We start from the raw sequence: 18,278 nt of genomic DNA, 5'->3' as shown, positions 1-18,278 counted from the left end.
ATTATTTGTCTTATTACGTCCAGTCCCGGCTTTTGCAACATTCTAGAACTTATTTTGGTATCTGTGCAACGACCGCTTTTTCCCGCAAGCCCTTGAAGGCTTTGACGAACCTACGTTGTGCCGTGGATATGCTCCTCTTTCTCAAATAACCTGTTGCTGTTGTTTTTATTACTATTATTATTACTATTATTATTATTATTATTATTATTATTATTATTATTATTATTATTATTATTATTATTATTATTATTAACATTATTATTATTATTATTACAGGGTAAACTAAGAGGCTTTCTGATTCCTTCAGACTGTACTTCAACAAGAACCTATCTCGCACAAACAGGGAACTATTTGGGAAGACAAGAGCTAAGTGAAAAAGAGAATTAGTGCATGTTCGGCTGGAAAAAGAACGCCAGGATTTTTGTAAAAATGAGCGTAGGCTCTCCGGTTGTTCGAATTTTCTCTATAGAGGACATTCAGAAGATGCAGAAGATGGTCTAAAGTCAAGGGAAAAGTATTTTTAGTGTTTTCATTTATTACTGTTTCAAGAATTTTTATGCGCTACTTCTGAAGTGTCGTTTACGTTATTTCACAGCAATATAAAAGTCTAAGGAAATGCTGGGATCAGTTCTTGGGACTTTGTTAAACTCTCTAGTTCAGTTTTTGTCGTTTTAGTCCTAAGAGAAACTAACATCGATGATAACTTGTGCGACCAAATTTCTCTGTCTGGTTACAAAGGCTTGTTACGCACGCGTGAAGTGTAGAAAGGTAAAGGTACACGAAATGTGGTGAGGGACTTGTGGCTAAGCGAAGTTACTGATATTGAGTTTGCTAACTCTGAGTTAATTTAATTTAACATTTCAAAAGCACACAGGTACTGGTCAATTTTAGCGTTTTATAGGCCACCTTCGACAGATTTGGGTCTTCTTGTTGACGAGCTAAGAACAATGCTACTTGGCCTACCATCTGTTAAGAACGTTTGCCTAGTAGGCGATTTTGATATAAACTCCTCAAAATCATCCAGATCGATTGTGTGGGAGTTTCTGAGCGTGCTGTCGAGTGTGAGACTCACAAACCTGATTCACCGTCCAACACGAGAGCTTGTGGGTAATAAAATTGTCACCTCTTGCGTTAATCACATTTACTTTCGCGCGTAAATTCAATCTTTACGTCCGCAGCACTATCACAAAATCTAGAGTGCGTTCAAAAACTTCGTTAAACAAGCAACTCAAACGATGAGGCAAGTTGAAATCGTAGATCAAAAAGGCTTTCACGAACTGGTTTCGGCTTTTCATTGGGAAGATCTGATACTAAATAAGAACTATAACGACGTCTACTTTATCTTCAAAAGATGTGGACTTCTTTTACCAAATCAGTTCAAAAAGATTATCACAATCAGAAAATGTCGCATGAAATACGTTTGGCTGAACTCTGATATATTACGTGAGATCCGGGACACAGACTCACTATAGAGAAAATACAAGTATTCTCCTCAAAATACGAAATTAAAAACTGAATTTCGGTGCTCGCGTAATCACGCAAATGCGTTGGTTCAGACAGCCACGAGAAATTACTTTCAAGGTCAGTTCCGTTCTGCGAGATCAAATGTTGCAAAAACCTGGCCTTTGCTTAACCAACTTCGTGGACGTAAGGCTTCAAATGTGGTAGTTCACGGAGTTCAAATGTGGATTCAGCTTTCCTTCCTCAATTAACAGATAATGATTTGAGCCGTATATTCTTGAGTTTTAATTCAAAAATATTACCTGGGGTCGATAATATAAATGTGAGTGACCTCTGGCGAAATTTTAGTTCAAAATAAAAATGTCCCTATAAACATGCTGAATGGTTTTTAGGCCGGTGAAAAAAATCCTAATATCCCAAGCAATGCAAACGTTAAGTTTGCATTGCTTTTTGATTTTCCCTTGTATGTGAGATATTAGAAAAAATTACTGTTCCAAGCTGTGAGTCTGTTTCTTGATCATTTTTGCATGATATCTCACAATTAATACAGATTTTCAGCGGGAGTGGGCCACAACCATTCCTTGAATTTACTGATGAGTTGCATTACGCATTTGAAAAGAACGAATTCGGTTATGTAGTCTTCGTCGATGTGTCAAAGGCATTTTACAGTGTTAGCCACGCTGATATTTTACAAAAACTTAATCACTATGACTTCCGCGGCACGTTTCTGGAACTAGTCGCAGATTAATTAAATAAACACACTCTCGAATTTACATAAGAAAAATGCGGATTTCACCAGTCACATTAAAATCCAAAGTTCCACAAATTCGGTAGATGAGGCGTTAGAAAAGGTATTTGGTATACAATTACTTGCATGTTCACTTGCCGATAGGTTTACTACGTTATTTGCGAAGTCGCCATTAATTTTAAATACATTTTTAATGTCATGTCCTCCTCTATATAGTGTAGTAAACCTTACCAGTATGCTGATGATACTGTTCTATTATCACGCCATACAATAAATAAGAACGCCATTTCTCTTCTTCAAAATTAAACAAAACACCTGATTGAGTGGTTTGAACTGAATGCCTCAAAACTTAACAATCGAAAAACGGGTCTTCAATGCCTTCGTATTACTTTGAAAGTTCTTTTGCTTAATAAACCCCTATTACTACACTCTTTGTGTTCGTTATGTTACTGTGTCCCTGTTTACTACGTTTAATATGTAATATACCTAGGTATCGAATTTGACAGTAACCTGTAACGGAATTCCCATCTGGCAACTGTATGCAAAAAACCCAGGCATGTGTCTAGCCGGTTTTATAATATAATAGCATTTTTCCCTCATAACGTGAAAAAATGGTTATTAACGCACTAGCATACAGTGTCTTCGGATAAGGGATAACAATCTTCAGAGGATGTTAGGAATTATTGCTGAAGAGGATCGATAATATTTTGCACGGATTGTTTAAAATATCGTATGGATCTCTAAAACAGAAACAGAAGAAGAAGAAATATCTGAACTGAATTTCCCTTTATGTAAATCTCGGTTTACTGAAATGGTCGCCCTTATTGGGACACCATTTCCGTAGCCAACATCATTGGAGCAGGTGGCAGAACAAAACATTTTAGGCATATGGTTTCGTGAGCAAAAGCAAATTGTTGTGTTTCTGTATATACAGCCGGAAGTTAGTCTGCCTCAGTGGGCGTGTGGTGTCTCAGCTGTAGATGAGCACTTTAGCCAGCGCGGTAAAACCGCTAGCCTGGGGTCTTTAACGCGCACCACGCAGTAGTGATACACGACCGCATGCCGGTACGGTGCTCATTCATATTGACACAGGCAGGGGTGGGGTTGAGCCGAGGATCCCTGGGTTCTGCTGCACGATCTTTCGCTCTACGTGTTCCGAGCTGGTGTGCGCTAGTCCACTCGGCCACCGATCCCCCTTTCATGGTGTTGTCATGTAGACAAACAAAAGGATGATTTATCCCGGGTAACAGGATGCATTTATAAAATACAAAATTTTAAACCTACCTGGCTAAAACACATTATACTAATCCTTCTTCTACTCCAAAATTAGTTATGATATTCTGGTCTGGGGGAACGACGACAGTGGCGAATCATAACAAAATTATACTTTTTTAGAAAAAGTTGTTACGAATGTGTGTAAATTATTAAGGGGACACCAGGAATTTAAGGGCACAACCACTTCTTATCAAACATAATATGCTTAAGGCAGAACTAGTATATTACTTTAGACTTTTACAATGGATACATAAAATAGAGTTTACACCACACCAGCATAAAACCTAAGTGCATATCCGATTAGAAACCCAAAGCGAAGGATGCCGGACACAAAACCAACTATGGTCAACAAACTTTAATTTTTCAAACACCTAAAACTCTAAGAAGAACGGATCTGAACATTAACTTAAACAACACGTTCCCTGGTTGACAGTGAATTCTCATTCTTATTTGGATAGTGTATTTCACCAAGAACCTAATCACTAGGTGTAGCTAATTTCAAGTATATATGTTTTAATTGTGATCCTTCATCTGAACTCGCTGCTGGCGCTGACACGCCGGAGGTACACAAGATTGCATTCTAGTTTTAGTTTGTTGTTTCTGTCTTCGGCTTTTCACGACCAACACTTACTGATATTTGTAGTGTTCTTTTAGCAAATGAATGTGTTTATTTTTCCTTGTTTCTTTGACTTTTTTTTAATTGTATAACAGTTTATAGACTCTGTTATTATGTAACTATTTTGAGCTGCTGAACTAAAAGGACAGAAGCTTTGTCAGGCACCACGCCTTTACCCCTGCCCCATACACGGCGAACCCGCAAAACAAATAAAAAATATACATATATTTTGAGTCCCAGTTTTAAAATTCCATACATTGCACCTCGGACACTCAAACATACAACCTGTTTTGAAGAGCCCAGAATGTCAATAAGGTATGAGACGACTACGGCGATTCCACGTGCCACACATTTTTAATAGTCTGACAACATATTCGAGTTGAACTAAAAAATAATGAAACAAGTCCTTAGACTCTTATAGTGATTCTAATGTGCATGCAACATTGACATTCATCTTTTACCAATGTACGCTTTGAACTGTTTTACATCATTTTTCCCCTTTGTAATCAGTGTTAGATATATTTTTGTATTGTGTCATCTAAGTAAGAAGAAAAACTCTTTGATATGTGTAATTGGTACTTGTACTTTATTTGAATTATATTGTGTTAATTTTTCAGCGTTCGCTGGAGACTGGGTTTCTGTCATACAAGCCAAGCTAGGCTTTGACTGACACGATACAAAGCATTAAACTCTTCAGTAAATAAACATGCTTATTGATATAATAATTATTATTATTATTACTTCCTTATTCGAGTTTTCAGTTGTTTTACCTTCCTTAGCGTGGTGTAATCTACAAAGAATAGCTCAGAATTATAATGAAGCGAGTGACATCCATGCGAATTACGCAAATAGTGCCCAGCAGTTATTTGGCTTTTATTTTTGCGCTTCACTCGTGAACTTGGGGCAAAAATATAAATATAGAGTTCCGACCACCGATCGTTATGTCTCACCTCGAATATGAGGTACAGCCTGTTGGAATATACAGTATGTTAAACTGTGCCCTGACGTGGAAACACTCGACGGGATCTCTTTCGTGTATAGGCATCCAACACTCTGTGATCCCCGCACGAAATCTGTCTTTCAAAATTTACATCACGCTGAGGTTTGCATTCGGAAAGGAAACATCACGCGTCGCATCAAAACATCCTTGTGCACCATCAATCGAAAATATCTGCAAGGCAAAAATGCTCTTCACCATGGAAGATATTTCAGATTTACTATGCGGCATATTTCATATAACTGGGGGCCCCTGTTTTCTCGTCGAAACAGCAAAGCACGACAAACATTATACAGAAAAAAACGCTATCGCGAGAGATTCTAGAATCTCTTAAAGTAGGTCAATTTGAGTTCACTGCGTACAGGTTAGTTTTAAAATACTCACGTTAATAAAAATAAATATTTAGGCCTATCATCGAAAACAAAGTACTTGAAATTACTCACTCAGACGTGAAGGGTAAAATGAGCTACCAACTTTAGACATAACGTCACTATGACAACCAAAACTTTGCGCACCACAAAATTGATGTAAAAATACTTTAATGTACGCTAATTCATTTTTCCGCAAAAGAAAAAAAAATCGATTTACGAACTATGGTGATTAATAGCTTAAGAAAGGCAAGGCATAGCATGTTCAAAGAGCCTTCACCCTCAGAAATGGGGGGTGTAGGACTTACACCCCTTGTCCCATATTTAACGCCCCTAAAACTACAATTCGACGTTCAGTTCACAGACGTCGAACCTGCCATACCATCTTTTACGAGCGTCTTGATAGTTGAGTGAAAAAACGTATTACAATTGCTAATTTACGTATTAAAGATTACAGTAAAACACTCAAGGTTTTGTTGGCCCCGATGGAAAAACTCTGTTGTTGTTTTTTTTGTTTTGTTTTTTCTTTTGTGGTCATTGATGCCCTACATGAGCTATTTAATAAGTTAAATCACGGCTGTCAAGCCGCTCATAAAGTTTCGTATCGTTAGTTCGACGTCAGTAGAATGAACGTCGAAATGTAGGTTTGAGGTGTAATACGAGGGGCGTTCATAAAGTTCGTATTATTGTCACTAAGGAATAGAGATTCAGCAATCAAACTCGAGTAAGAGTTGAGACTTTCTCTTCATGTTCGCCACCAAAAGTTACCCACTTTTTCCAGCGATGCACCACATGCCGGAGGCCATTGTTATACAACTCCTCGTCTTGAATGTTCAGGAATCGTTCCACTTCAGCAATCACTTGGTCGCCGTCCCTGAAATGCATTCCTCTTATTTGGCCACACTAGATGCGTCTGTGCCATTTAACCAAATGTGTCGTAAACTGGGACGTTGTCCCCGAACAATGCTCCCAGATTGGAATGAAAATCCTTGGCATTGCTTCACTTCAAATGAAAAAAAAAAACAGTACATGTGCTTGGTACCGACGGGCGGTACCATTTTTTTTTTTGTCTCCCTAGCGGCGTTCCGAGCTACTATAGCATGGGATGTTTATACTGTGCGGAAACTAGAGGGACGCGCGCTCATGTTGATGCTTTTTTGTTACGTTTCCTTTAAATTTTTTTGTGCCGATAATACGAACTTTATGAACGCCCCGCGTATATGGCACAAGGAGTCTCAAATATCACACCCTTTATTTCTGAGTGTTCTCATCTAAGCACCGGCCATCAGAATGCAGTATTAGAGGGTAAGAAGACAGAAAAACCAGTCACAAAGCAATAAACCTGGACTTTATAGGTACACCCTGCCTTTCTTAAACTGTTAGTGCCTAAAATTTTGATGTTGATAAAAAAAAAACTCTAAACAAGCCGCGAACCGATTTTTTAAAATCTTTTTACACTATTTTTTATCGGGTTTTATCACTACAAAGCGGGAAAAAATATTAGCGATTCAACACCGGACACGTACACTTTTCAAATTGACAAAACTTGTTGTCACTAGTTGCAAGAAAATAAATAAAAACATATATATATATGGATCAAGAAAAATCAATAACGTCGCGTTCTTTTTTATCCTCATGAATGTGAGCGCGATGCAGCTTGTTCATGAATACCGATTTTTGTTCTGCTTTCATTTGTTTCAGATAAGCCTTCTGGCTTTTAACTCCTCAATAATAAAATAATAGCGTAACAGAGCCCGCGGAAAACAACGCCAGTCGAAAGTTCCGAAGGCGACCGCGCAGTCCAACCTAGCCTGCCCCGAAAGCGCCCACGCTAGATACACCGAGCACGTTTCCCGAGTTAATGCGCTTTCCCGCTGCGCCAACACCGAGACCGTTCTTTGGGCAAATTCCATTTCGCAGCGAGGGATCGCCATTGTTTTCGTGATATGAAGGCCCTCCGGCAAAATGTATATAAAAGAACCCCACCCCCCGCTGTGGGGAGACCCCGCCAGTCTGGCGCTTTTGGCATACGTGGGGTGCTGAACCTTATGTAAAGGACGCGGCGACAGCCTGAATGGCTCTATTGTTTTGCATTTAGGCATTTTTGGCATTGTTCAAATATTGATTAATAATAGTGCTAAAATTAATGTATAAAAGAAAGGATTCCAGCAAAGAGAAAGAAAAGGACTGGGACCTTTGTCAGAAACCCTCTTGTTTGTGACTCTTTTAATATTCCACTTCAGTCACGAAATACTTTGGTGAAGGTGTTGAGTAAAGATCGGCGTTATAAAGTTCAGTTTCTTTGTTTACGTAAAGTATTGCTTGAATGAAGTGTAATATTACAAAACTGTCAAATGAGATGGCTTCTGACAAAGGTCCCAGGGCTCGCCGTTGTTGCTGGCTTGCTTCCGGATATTCGAATCTATATTATAATCATCTTTATTTGTGTGATGCGAGCCAATGTCAGTTAATGTCATTACATGCAATTTGTGGTAATATACAATATGTTTGTGGTAGTTCTGCCACAGAGACGACGAAGAGGTCGGCAAGCGCTGAGATCGGGACACGCGCGGCAGATGTTGCTCGAGACACCAACGGAACGGCTCGGCGGCGGCATCGGGCGATGCGAACTGAAGTCTCATTCCGGTTGTAAATACTTGTAAATATATTTATGTGTGAAACCTTACTTCTGGTTCCCACATAATTGGTGACGCGGACGTGATCACCCCAGCGATGGAAACGGAGGTATCAGCAGCTGCTGCCCCTGTCATCGGAACAACAGCGGTTCTGTCTCTGCCCAAGTTCTGGGCACAGGATCCGACTCTTTGGTACGTGCAACACGAAAACAAATTTAGATTGCACAGAATCACCTCGCCGGTTCGACAGTTTGAGCTGCTCGTCGACGCTCTTCCTCCTGAAGCCGCTACCGAGGTGAGGGACATTCTACTCGCCCCCCTTGGCGAGCATTCATACGACTTCCTCAAGGACGCACTGGGGCCCTAAACTCGTCGAACACAAAGTTGGAGCCCCAAGTTAGCGGAGCGCGCCGATTGGACGCCGCCGAAAAAAGCGCCAAGTCATCGTCGGGATCGTCCAATCGGTGCGTTCCGTGAACTTCGGCCCAAACTTTGTGTTCGACGAGTTTAGCACCCCTGGTCAACCGGCTCGTCGCCTCGGAACAGCGCCGCCTGCAACAACTTCTGAGCGCAGAAGAGCTTGGTCACAGGCGACCGACGCAGTTCTTACGTCACCTTCAACATCTGCTAGGTGACAAAGCTTCGTCCCTTGACGCTGCCATCTTGCGGGAATTATTTTTGCAACGTCTCCCGACAGCCGTTCGAGTTGGACTAGCAGCGGCGCACTGCCTTACACTGGCGGAACTGGCTGAGTTAGCAGACCGGATGGTGGAAGTTGCGGGACCAACAATTAACGTCGTACAAACAGCACACGGTGTGACATCGGAACTTACTCAACTTCGCAAGTACTTGCAGAAGCTGACTATCGAGGTAGCCAATCTTCGCCTGGAAGCCCGTCAACAACCCGGTTTGTCACGGCGTCATTCTCGAGGGCGCTTGCAACGACGGTTTTCTCCCTCCAGCCCTCGTAAGACGTCACCATCTCCATGGTCGGATCGAACACTCTGTCGCTACCATCGTACGTTCAACGACTTGGGGAGGCAATGTCATATTTACGCCCGACACAAACACAAAAACCCACTGCGCGGCAAGTCTTTATACACCCTGCCCCCGCCCAGTCTACGCATGTATTCATTCGACGGGATTCTCCCCAGAAACCCCTCAAACCTCTCTACGACGGACCATACCCTGTTATGGACAGAACACCGAAGTTCTACACGGTGTTCCTAAAAGGTCGTCGGGAAACCGTTTCCCTAGGTCGCCTAAGGCCCGCCTTCGTTTCTCCTTTGGACACAACTCCCACAATGTCCCAAAAATACGCTGTCGCCCACTCCAGGCCTCCAGCGCAAGTGCCACAGGCCACTTGTCCAGGGGGGGGGGGGGGGGGGGGGGGGGCATCTGCGGTCGTTGTGCCACAGAGACGACGAAGAGGTCGGCAAGCGCTGAGATTGGGACACGCGCGGCAGATGTTTCTCGAGACACCAACGGGATGGCTCGGCGGCGGCATCGGGCGATGCGAACTGCAGTCTCATTCCGCTTGTAAATACTTGTAAATATATTTATGTGTAAAACCTTACTTCTGGTTCCCACATGTTCAAACAGCATTCCCGCCTGGTTATTTTTAAGCCCAGTTGTTTTTGATGTTGAGCGAATTGAAGTACTGTGATTTCCCAAAAAGTAGAACCGTGTTTTTCGGCCCGGGTAAGTAAACTACGCGTTGCATAAAGCCCAAACTCTCCAAGCTTGTGGAGATAGCGGAAGGAATATAATGCAAAAGTTTAAAAACATGATTTTACCTAAACAAAAAATAATAGAAAAAAAAACTAAATTTATTTAAGCCGACGTCCATCGTCAAAACGGAACTCGTTATTGTGGACGCTTGTTGCAATTACATCAGTAGACAGCACTTGTCAGCGTGAAAGAACACATTGTTTTCTGACAAGTTTGTTTCATTCAAATAGATTCTACAGGCGCTTAGAATGCAATTTCTGGTTTTAACGATACTAGGCGTGAGTGGACGCCGGCTCAAAGAATTTGTTGTTTTTCTCGATTATCTATTGATTCGGGTAACGTCATGTTTTTAACGTTCCCGGTTTCACAACATGCGGTATACGTCACATCCGCACGGAGTTAGAGGTCTACGCGATGCATAGTTCATTTACCGTGGCCAAAATAAACATCGCTTCTCTTAGGAACTATGTGTATAGAGAGATATTTGGAATGTTGTATAGTTATTAGACGTGGTCGAAAGCTAATATGATTCAGCTTTCCTTGCTTAGAACAAAACTGTCCCGCAAAAGTATTGGATTTCCAGGACCTTAGTATTCTAGCACAGTAACTTGAGAGTTTAGTTATTGACAGATAGCTTGCGTTGACGTAAACAAATCAGTAGCTTAGAGAAACTTTCGCTAGTCACCCTACCATTCCTAGAGTTCATGAAACTGGAAGAAACTTGCCATATTAGTTGTACAACGAGCCTTCCTTGTCTAGACACACTAAACAGGTGGCAAATGGCGATGTTTTACAAGTGATTGCCTCACCCTTTCTTTTAGATCTACGTTTCTCCCAATCTCACTTCTCTATCGGAAATGACAAGCCCGCCTTGAGCGTTACGAACAACAACGTCGATTTTACGCCTTTATCAAATGAGGAAAAAACACGGTGCTTGTTACAGACTTGGTTGACATAACACCGAAACTCGACACTGAGCAACACCATATTTGTTTAACCGCAAGAACAAAAACAATGTAACCAATCTCAAACGTGCGTACAAAGCGTCTGGAGCAACCAAACGCCGTAACATAACTAATGTCTCTAACTGACTTTATTTCACGGATTCAAGAGTTCTCGAATTTTGCGAAGTTTCAGACTTGAAAAAAATGTCACGGGCACAAATTTCGCGATTTAGGCTGAAGGGCTACAGAGGCCAGTCGCCACGATTCTTTTTAGGGAGTGTGCGTGTGTGTGTGTGTGGGGGGGGGGGGGGGCGCTAGTGCCCTTTCTCCCCCCCCCCCCCTCCTCCCGGACCGCAAAAAAAAATGTTCACAATGGCGCCGCGCGGTGTAAGAAAAAAATAAAGAAAAATTTTCGGGGGGGGGGGGGGGGGGGGGATTGCTGGCCTAGGTTTTCACCTCCCCGGCTACAGACCCGATGTTACGTGTTTGTTATCAAAGGATGACATATTTGCGTGATCCGTTTTTTTGTTTTTTTTTTTTTATTTCCCAAGTTGCGAACGTTGAGAGTCAAAATTTGGTCCTCTAAAAATTGTGTTGTTTACAGTAATTCTTGTTTGTCCGGAAACTATGACAGGCAATTTAACATCATCATCCGGAAGTGGTAGAGTTATCAGGCTCTTGAAGCGAATTAAAGGTGTAACCCTGCGTTTCATTCTTCGTTACACACAAATCCCCTTCGATGTTTGAAATTTCAGTGCAAGTTAGTGCTTCACTAAAAATTGAAGTGACCAAATCATAAGAAGCAGGTAGAATAAACGCGTATTATGTTAAAACTAAAAATGCAGGATTTTATCTTATGTTTTATTAACTTTAGGAGCGATTTAAAAGAAAAGGGGAGAGTGGTGCCTAGAAACCTAACTCACTGGTTGCTTTATGGGCTAGGATGTCATTACATCCGGGTGAGCATCGCTATGACTAGATTAAATAACTGAGGAGTCTCAAGAGCAAGATAGGTTAATAAAAAATAAAAAAAATAAAAACATAAACAGAGAACCAAAACAGAAATATTTAAGCTTTCATTTTTTATCCTACGTGTTTATTGTTTGATAAATTATAATGTTGCAAGTGCAGTTTCAAAGACAATCATCATTCGAAGCTATATCTATAAAAATTTTACACAGGAAAACACAACCGACCTTGAGTGGATAAATCGATTGCCACGTTTTTGTGAGCTCACTCAGAAACTGAAAGCAAAAAGAGCGCTGGAAATCTGTACACTAGTGGTGCGTAGGAACGCTATGTAGTCGTTTTGTGTACCCTTAGCCTCCTCATTACTGACAACGCCTGGCAGATCTCCACGAGAAGCGACCGCCGAAAGTGAAAAGGTAGAGTGGCAGACATGACGCATATAGCTGGCACCCCGCTGCGGCGAGACGCCGAAACACAAATCTCCCGAGCGATGGAACGTCCACTCGTGCTCCCTGCGTTCCTCGCGCTACCGCTTCGTTTCTCGTCGGGTTTTAAAACCGTGTATCGGGTCCTCGCCGCTGCAAAAACTGTGCGCTGATTACCAGACTCCCAGAGAAATGCTCTCTGCTACCGGATCCTCGCGCCCCAAATCTGTGACCGGGCACTCTATGGCTTCGTCGCCAAACTGCCAGGCTGTGTGAGTATAAAGGAGGCTATGGTGCACTCATCCTTATCTGGAATTGTGTCCTCGGTAAATGTGTGGATGTTATGCTGTTGAGATAGTGAGGAGATGCCTGAAACAAGCACTTACGTTACACCTCTACGTGATTTCGTTCGCAGGACGTGCGGCAGTTGTACATCAAGTTCTTGCATCAATCAACGAACACGAGAGAAACAATCGATGAATATATGGAGGCTTCGCTCTGGATTCGCAATATGTTTGAATTAGTTATAGTGTAATGCCAGCTACTGAAACCGTTGGAATTGCAAATATCCAATATTTATAAGTATATATAGCAAATTTAAGACAATTGAGCACGAATCGTAATGGTTATCGTCCCATCCTTAATTAATACGATTTTTTTTTTGTATATTCAATGTTTGTTGGTTGGTAAAATTCAATTTTTCAGCGAGCGTTGTGCACTGATTCACCGCTTGAAGACTATATTGTGGTGGTCTTACTTATTGGACAGGACGTCCAGATTAGTTCGGTACGCAAGTTAATGAAGATAAGAAAACAAAATGACCTCGTTATTTCTGTGAAACCGTGTATAAAATAAATTAATTTAGTGCTCCAGTGCATTTATATATTAATTTATCATTTAAATAGCAAAAAACAATTCTCGAATAAAGGAATTTACAACATTTACAGCCGTCTCTAGATTATTATATTTGGTAAAACTTTCGTGTTACCACATGTTTCACGGACATACCCGCAAACTGAAAATTTGAAAGTGCACACTTCAAACACAATTATACCACAGTCCTTTCTTTTTTGTATAAAAAACTTACGTTGTTTTCCAAGCACAAAATAAATTATGTGTGCATCTTGCGCCACAATGGATTTCAGCACCAATCATCGATCTTTAATTCAGCTCAATGAGTAAAAAAAAAACAAGCGGCATCGGTCCCCAATGCTGATCCAGTCGTGATGGCGAAACGATTATAATATGAATACGCGTTGGAGCGCGATACAGCTTGCCTAACGAATGGCTATGCTTTCTCGGGCCGTCGTTCCTGCCGCTTTTGTTCCTCTTGGTTCCGAAGCGCGCGCCGTCGCGTCGCCCGGCACGATCTCTTGCCACTGACAGTGCTACGGAAGCATTTCTTTTATCTGTGTATCTGCTATTTTTTTCTTGGAAGCGCATGCAGTCGGCATCCGATCAAGAAGGAGAACAGAATTACCACTAATTATATATATATGTATATAATTAGTGGTAATTTTGTTCTCCTTCTTGGAAGGAAGACGTGGCGCGCTGCGTGTAGGAATGCTTTCGCATTCCTACACGTAAGCAACATTAAGTGTCTCTGCCGAATTAATATATATATAGCAATATTAAGTGTATAATTATAATGCAATTAAATGCAAAGGTGCAAGCGAGCTGGACAAGAATGACGAAATGAATCCCTGGAGAAGGGGAACAAGAGGGACAAAGGACTTATGTTTGTCCTTTGTCCCTTTTGTTCCCCTTCTCCAGGGATTCATTTCGTCAATATTAAGTGTCTCTGCCGAATTAATATATATATATATATTAATTCGGCAGAGACACTTAATATTGCTTACGTGCAGGAATGCGAGAGCATTCCCCCACGCAGCGCGCCACGTCTTCCTTTCGCACACTGAGCTCCGGCAGTGACAACACGCTCCCCCACTGCGCAGGCGCGGCGAACCCCGCCGGCTTCACGTGGCTTCCTTGACGAAGCATCTGCGTCGCTGTGCTTTTCTTTGCATTTTATTGGGAAGGTAAATTTAGCTGCCGTTTAGCTCAGCCAATGGGAATTTAGGTGCCGTTTTTCGTTGCTACAGACAACGGCTACAGCCAACGCCGGCTACGTTTCATGGGGCAGTTAATGGTTTCGCATTAAAAGCACAAGCATATTAGAGGCCGCTAATTCGGATTGCTCCTTACCTAGGCTATCCCTTTAACGATCTTGTTTGGTTCTCCACTTTAATTTGTTATTATTTTTTCAAAATAACATTTGGCGTACTTGCCGCTCTATTCTTTATTTGAAATTAGCTTAAAATCGGCAGTGCCTTCAAGGAGATACCGATAGAGGTTTATTATCTTCTAACGAATTTCCTTCCTGACCCTAATGTATTTCGGCATCGGACACTACAAACAATGGCATCACCCTAAGCGGAAGCACACTGAGGCGCCATACGTATAACTGGGGTGCCTACATGTACGTCTCTCTCATGGTGAAGACAATCTATCTTGCACTGAGTGGATCAGCGCGCTCAATGCGGTGGAGCACTCGGTGCGTGGCTTGTGCGGTAAAATGGCCTATAAGCATTTACAAAGGATACGCGCTCGAGCTAGTCGCACCGGATATCGCGCACTTCAAGAGAAATAAACCACGATTGGGCAGAAAAATGCCAGAGATGTCGCCACTCAAGCCAAAGTGCGTGTGTATTAAGGCGCTCTATGTACTGGCACGATGCGGAGAATTTTTGTTTCGACGCGACGTCGTCGCCTTCTGTTAGAAGTGCCATGACGCGCGTCACCAGCTCAGACCACAGCTCAAGCACTCATCCCGCACATGCTGGCGACATGTTCCTCGGGATCGCTACTCACATTTCTAATTCTTCCCACCGCCATCTCACCATTAAGTACCAAGGACGAAATACCGGTACGTGCTCCGACTGCATAGAGGGGCAGTATGCAGGTTATCACGAATGACACCACAGAGGGGTCTATTCTCCGCTCCGGGCAAATATTGAGCAAATATTGAGCGAAAAGGTAAACCACATTAGTCAAACTAGTTAGCATATATTTCAATCAATAAAAATTTTAGAGTCTTTTTTTATTATAGATCAAATAAATTGAAAAAAGAATGAAAATATAGCTGAGTTAAGAAAGTATACGCGTTCAGAAGAGTATAGTTTACTAATTGTTAATAACAAACTGCGCTGCTCCAATTTAAAAAAAAAAAACAGATTTGAGAAGCAAAATATTTTAATCGTAAAATTCGAGCCGTAAGATATAAAACCAAATCTTTAATTTCAGATTTTCATTTATCATGGGAATAAAAAAAATCAAAAATAACTCTTAGATAAAGTCTCCACTAGAGCACTTGGCGATTAATCGCCAACATGTTTTCTCAGACAGAATTTAAATCAAAAACCTGGACGTTGAAAATTTGAAAAAACAAAACAAAAAACGATATGTTTTATTTATAGTATTCTAATGTCGTGATGTCGCAGGATAACATGTCTAGTAAAGTATGCACTTATAAATAGCTGCGTATTCCCTATACATTCAAGTAATCTAGTATGTGTAATATGAATAAAAATAACAGCTCCCCCAAAGTTTAAAAAAAAAATCTATATAATATGCGTTGTAGTAAATAGTCTTTTAGTTACGATGACACAAATTTCATGACCATAACTAACCATAACGTAAGCTTGTTCGAATCCAGCAATTCGATGGATTCCGTCAGACCAGGACGCTTTACAACAAACAAGGCATATTATTGTTAACTTATCCCATGTGGGTCGGTTCTAAGAAGCTGACAGAGATGTAGCAGAATACGTAACGTAATAAAAAAATATATTTATCTTAATGTTTCGAAAAGTATGAATCTTTTGAGATGACATAAATCAAGTGAGGCACAGAAGGCTAAACTTTATAGCATCACACACACAAGAAAAAAAACACCAAAATATATTGGTTTGTGCTTACGCATTGCTGTTAAATAAGTAGAAGGTATATGCAACTAATGCAACGCTAACGACAAAAAAGTAAACAGGAACAGGATCATTACTTGAAATATGGCTTTCCAAGCATGGGTTTGACAAATTATATCTCCGTTTATTAACATACACCAATAAAACATGTGAGACGAACTAAAGAGAACGATGGGCTAAGTTGAACATCTAGCTTTTAAGAATAGCAGAATTTACACAGAGTTCTCGCAGTACATAACAACATGGGGTATAGATTAAATAAAAAGGACCACCAAAATTAGGATATTAACCAGTATATCTGAAAGTAGGAGTAATACTGAATAATGTCGACTGGCACAACTGTACATATTAATCCAGCCAATATAAAATATCAACGTCGTTGTCTCGGCTGCATTTAATAATAACTAGGTTATTTTACCAAATGGGTTCAATAGCGTGTTATTATGTAAACTATTTATCATGCAGTTTTCTTGATCAACATGTTGCCTTCTTTTCTTGTCTGTTTGTCAATTTGATTATAATAAAATGAAAACTCTTTTGCGAAGAATGATGGTAAAATTACATTGGTACAACACTGTCGCATTCGTGGCCCTACCATGATATCATCAATGTGACCAATAAACCACGAGGTCCTCTCAATCGTGCGCACCTGCCGAGTAATTCAACCGAATAATAAGGCCACCACCAATTAGTTGACCAGTAAAATATCCTCCCACCGCCGACAATAAACGGCATTAGACTGGGAAATGTTTGGTTCAACATCTTTTGCGCGTGTCAAATGCGTGCCGCAAATAATATACTCGCACTGCAGAAGATGACACAAAAATTACGTGCAATCCCGCAAGATGCATTACATTGCGAATATATATAAACTACATCTGCTTACTCTAACGGCATTTTATATTCTAGCGCCAAAAGTTGTTCTGAATGCTTTTACTTAATACCATTTTTAAAGCTACCTTTAGTTATTAAGTGTTTTTTTTTTCTTTTTCTTCAGAAGTCAACGAAAAAAAATGTTTGTCCTTACCTGTCGATGCTCATAGCTGCCATGGTGAAAGCGCTGCTCGCCACCGTAAGGTTCGCCATAAAGTTGCTGAAGACGCAGTACGGCTCTCCGAAGGCCCAGTGGCTTTCCAGCATGTAGACCAGGTTGAAGATGGCGTTAAACACGGCCGTCATGGTGTCTGCCACCGACAGGTTCACGAGAAAGTGGTTCGTCACAGTGCGCATTCTTCTGTGAGACAGGACGCTCCAGATGACGAGTGCGTTCCCAAACACTGCGGCAAACACGATAGTTCCGAACATGACTCCGTAGACAAGTTGTATCCACGCTGGTAGCACCCACTGACGTTCTCTGCTGGCCTTGGGAGCGACCGCGGACGTAGAGTTGGAAGAAGCTAAAAACGTCCCCAGAATAAGAGAATAGTTGTCTTGCGATTCCATGAAGCCGGTGATGTTGGCAATGTCCTCCAAAATGTCAACGACAAAAGACTCCATTCTTGAAAAAAAAGCCTGAAACGTTCCCGGATTTTTTTTTTTTTTTAATTATTCAGCTTATGATGTGAGAAATGAATACTCCTAAGGGTGTCAGTGTTCTCGTGTTTACTTTAAAGACGTAAGATAGAAATGATTCCAGGTGACGTCTTCTTAAGCAATATAAAAGCTTACTGAAGATGATTCACACTGAGGGGGGTGAACCTTTTTTTTTTTTTCTTGAGCTCTTTTCGTCCACGAGGCCAACAAACTTAACTCACAGACGCAGGCGGTCGGAGCACATCCAGGCAACACGACGCCTAAGCCTTCGGCGTGCAACGTGACGTGCGAGTAACCAGATCCACGCTGCCACTCCGTGCCAACAGACCACATGAACGTGCGGTTCCCGCGGACACGCGACGGCAACACGGGCTGTTGTGCGCTGTAACTGCGACAACGCCAAGCCAGACCGCGAACAGCCGAGATGAGGAAACAAGCGACGCGCGGCACACACAAGTAGTCGCCTCGTTTTGTGCGGAGCGCCTTGACGGTGAAAGGCAGCTCGGAGCACGTGGTAACGACTCCGCGACGAGGACCGCGCACTCCGAATCCAACGACCCGCGAGGCCGGGAAAAGAAAAACGGGAGGACAC

At 41.6% G+C, this 18,278-nt stretch overlaps 1 protein-coding gene across 1 annotated transcript in view; it reads right to left on the bottom strand.

The window, feature by feature from the left end:
- Positions 1 to 17,597, bottom strand: part of LOC115318058 (tachykinin-like peptides receptor 86C) — a 151,223-nt gene extending 133,626 nt beyond the window's left edge. Inside the window, exon 1 of the mRNA XM_040210917.1 lies at positions 17,181 to 17,597. Coding sequence (XP_040066851.1) covers positions 17,181 to 17,596 — 416 coding nt within the window. The 5' untranslated portion in view covers position 17,597. The remainder of the gene's footprint in view (positions 1 to 17,180) is intronic.
- Positions 17,598 to 18,278: the final 681 nt, after the last annotated feature.

Source organism: Ixodes scapularis, unplaced genomic scaffold (genome assembly GCF_016920785.2).
Source record: "Ixodes scapularis isolate PalLabHiFi unplaced genomic scaffold, ASM1692078v2 PGA_scaffold3__209_contigs__length_174095766, whole genome shotgun sequence".
In the NCBI taxonomy this organism is placed as follows: domain Eukaryota; kingdom Metazoa; phylum Arthropoda; class Arachnida; order Ixodida; family Ixodidae; genus Ixodes; species Ixodes scapularis.
This window is presented reverse-complemented; position numbering and strand designations above follow the sequence as displayed.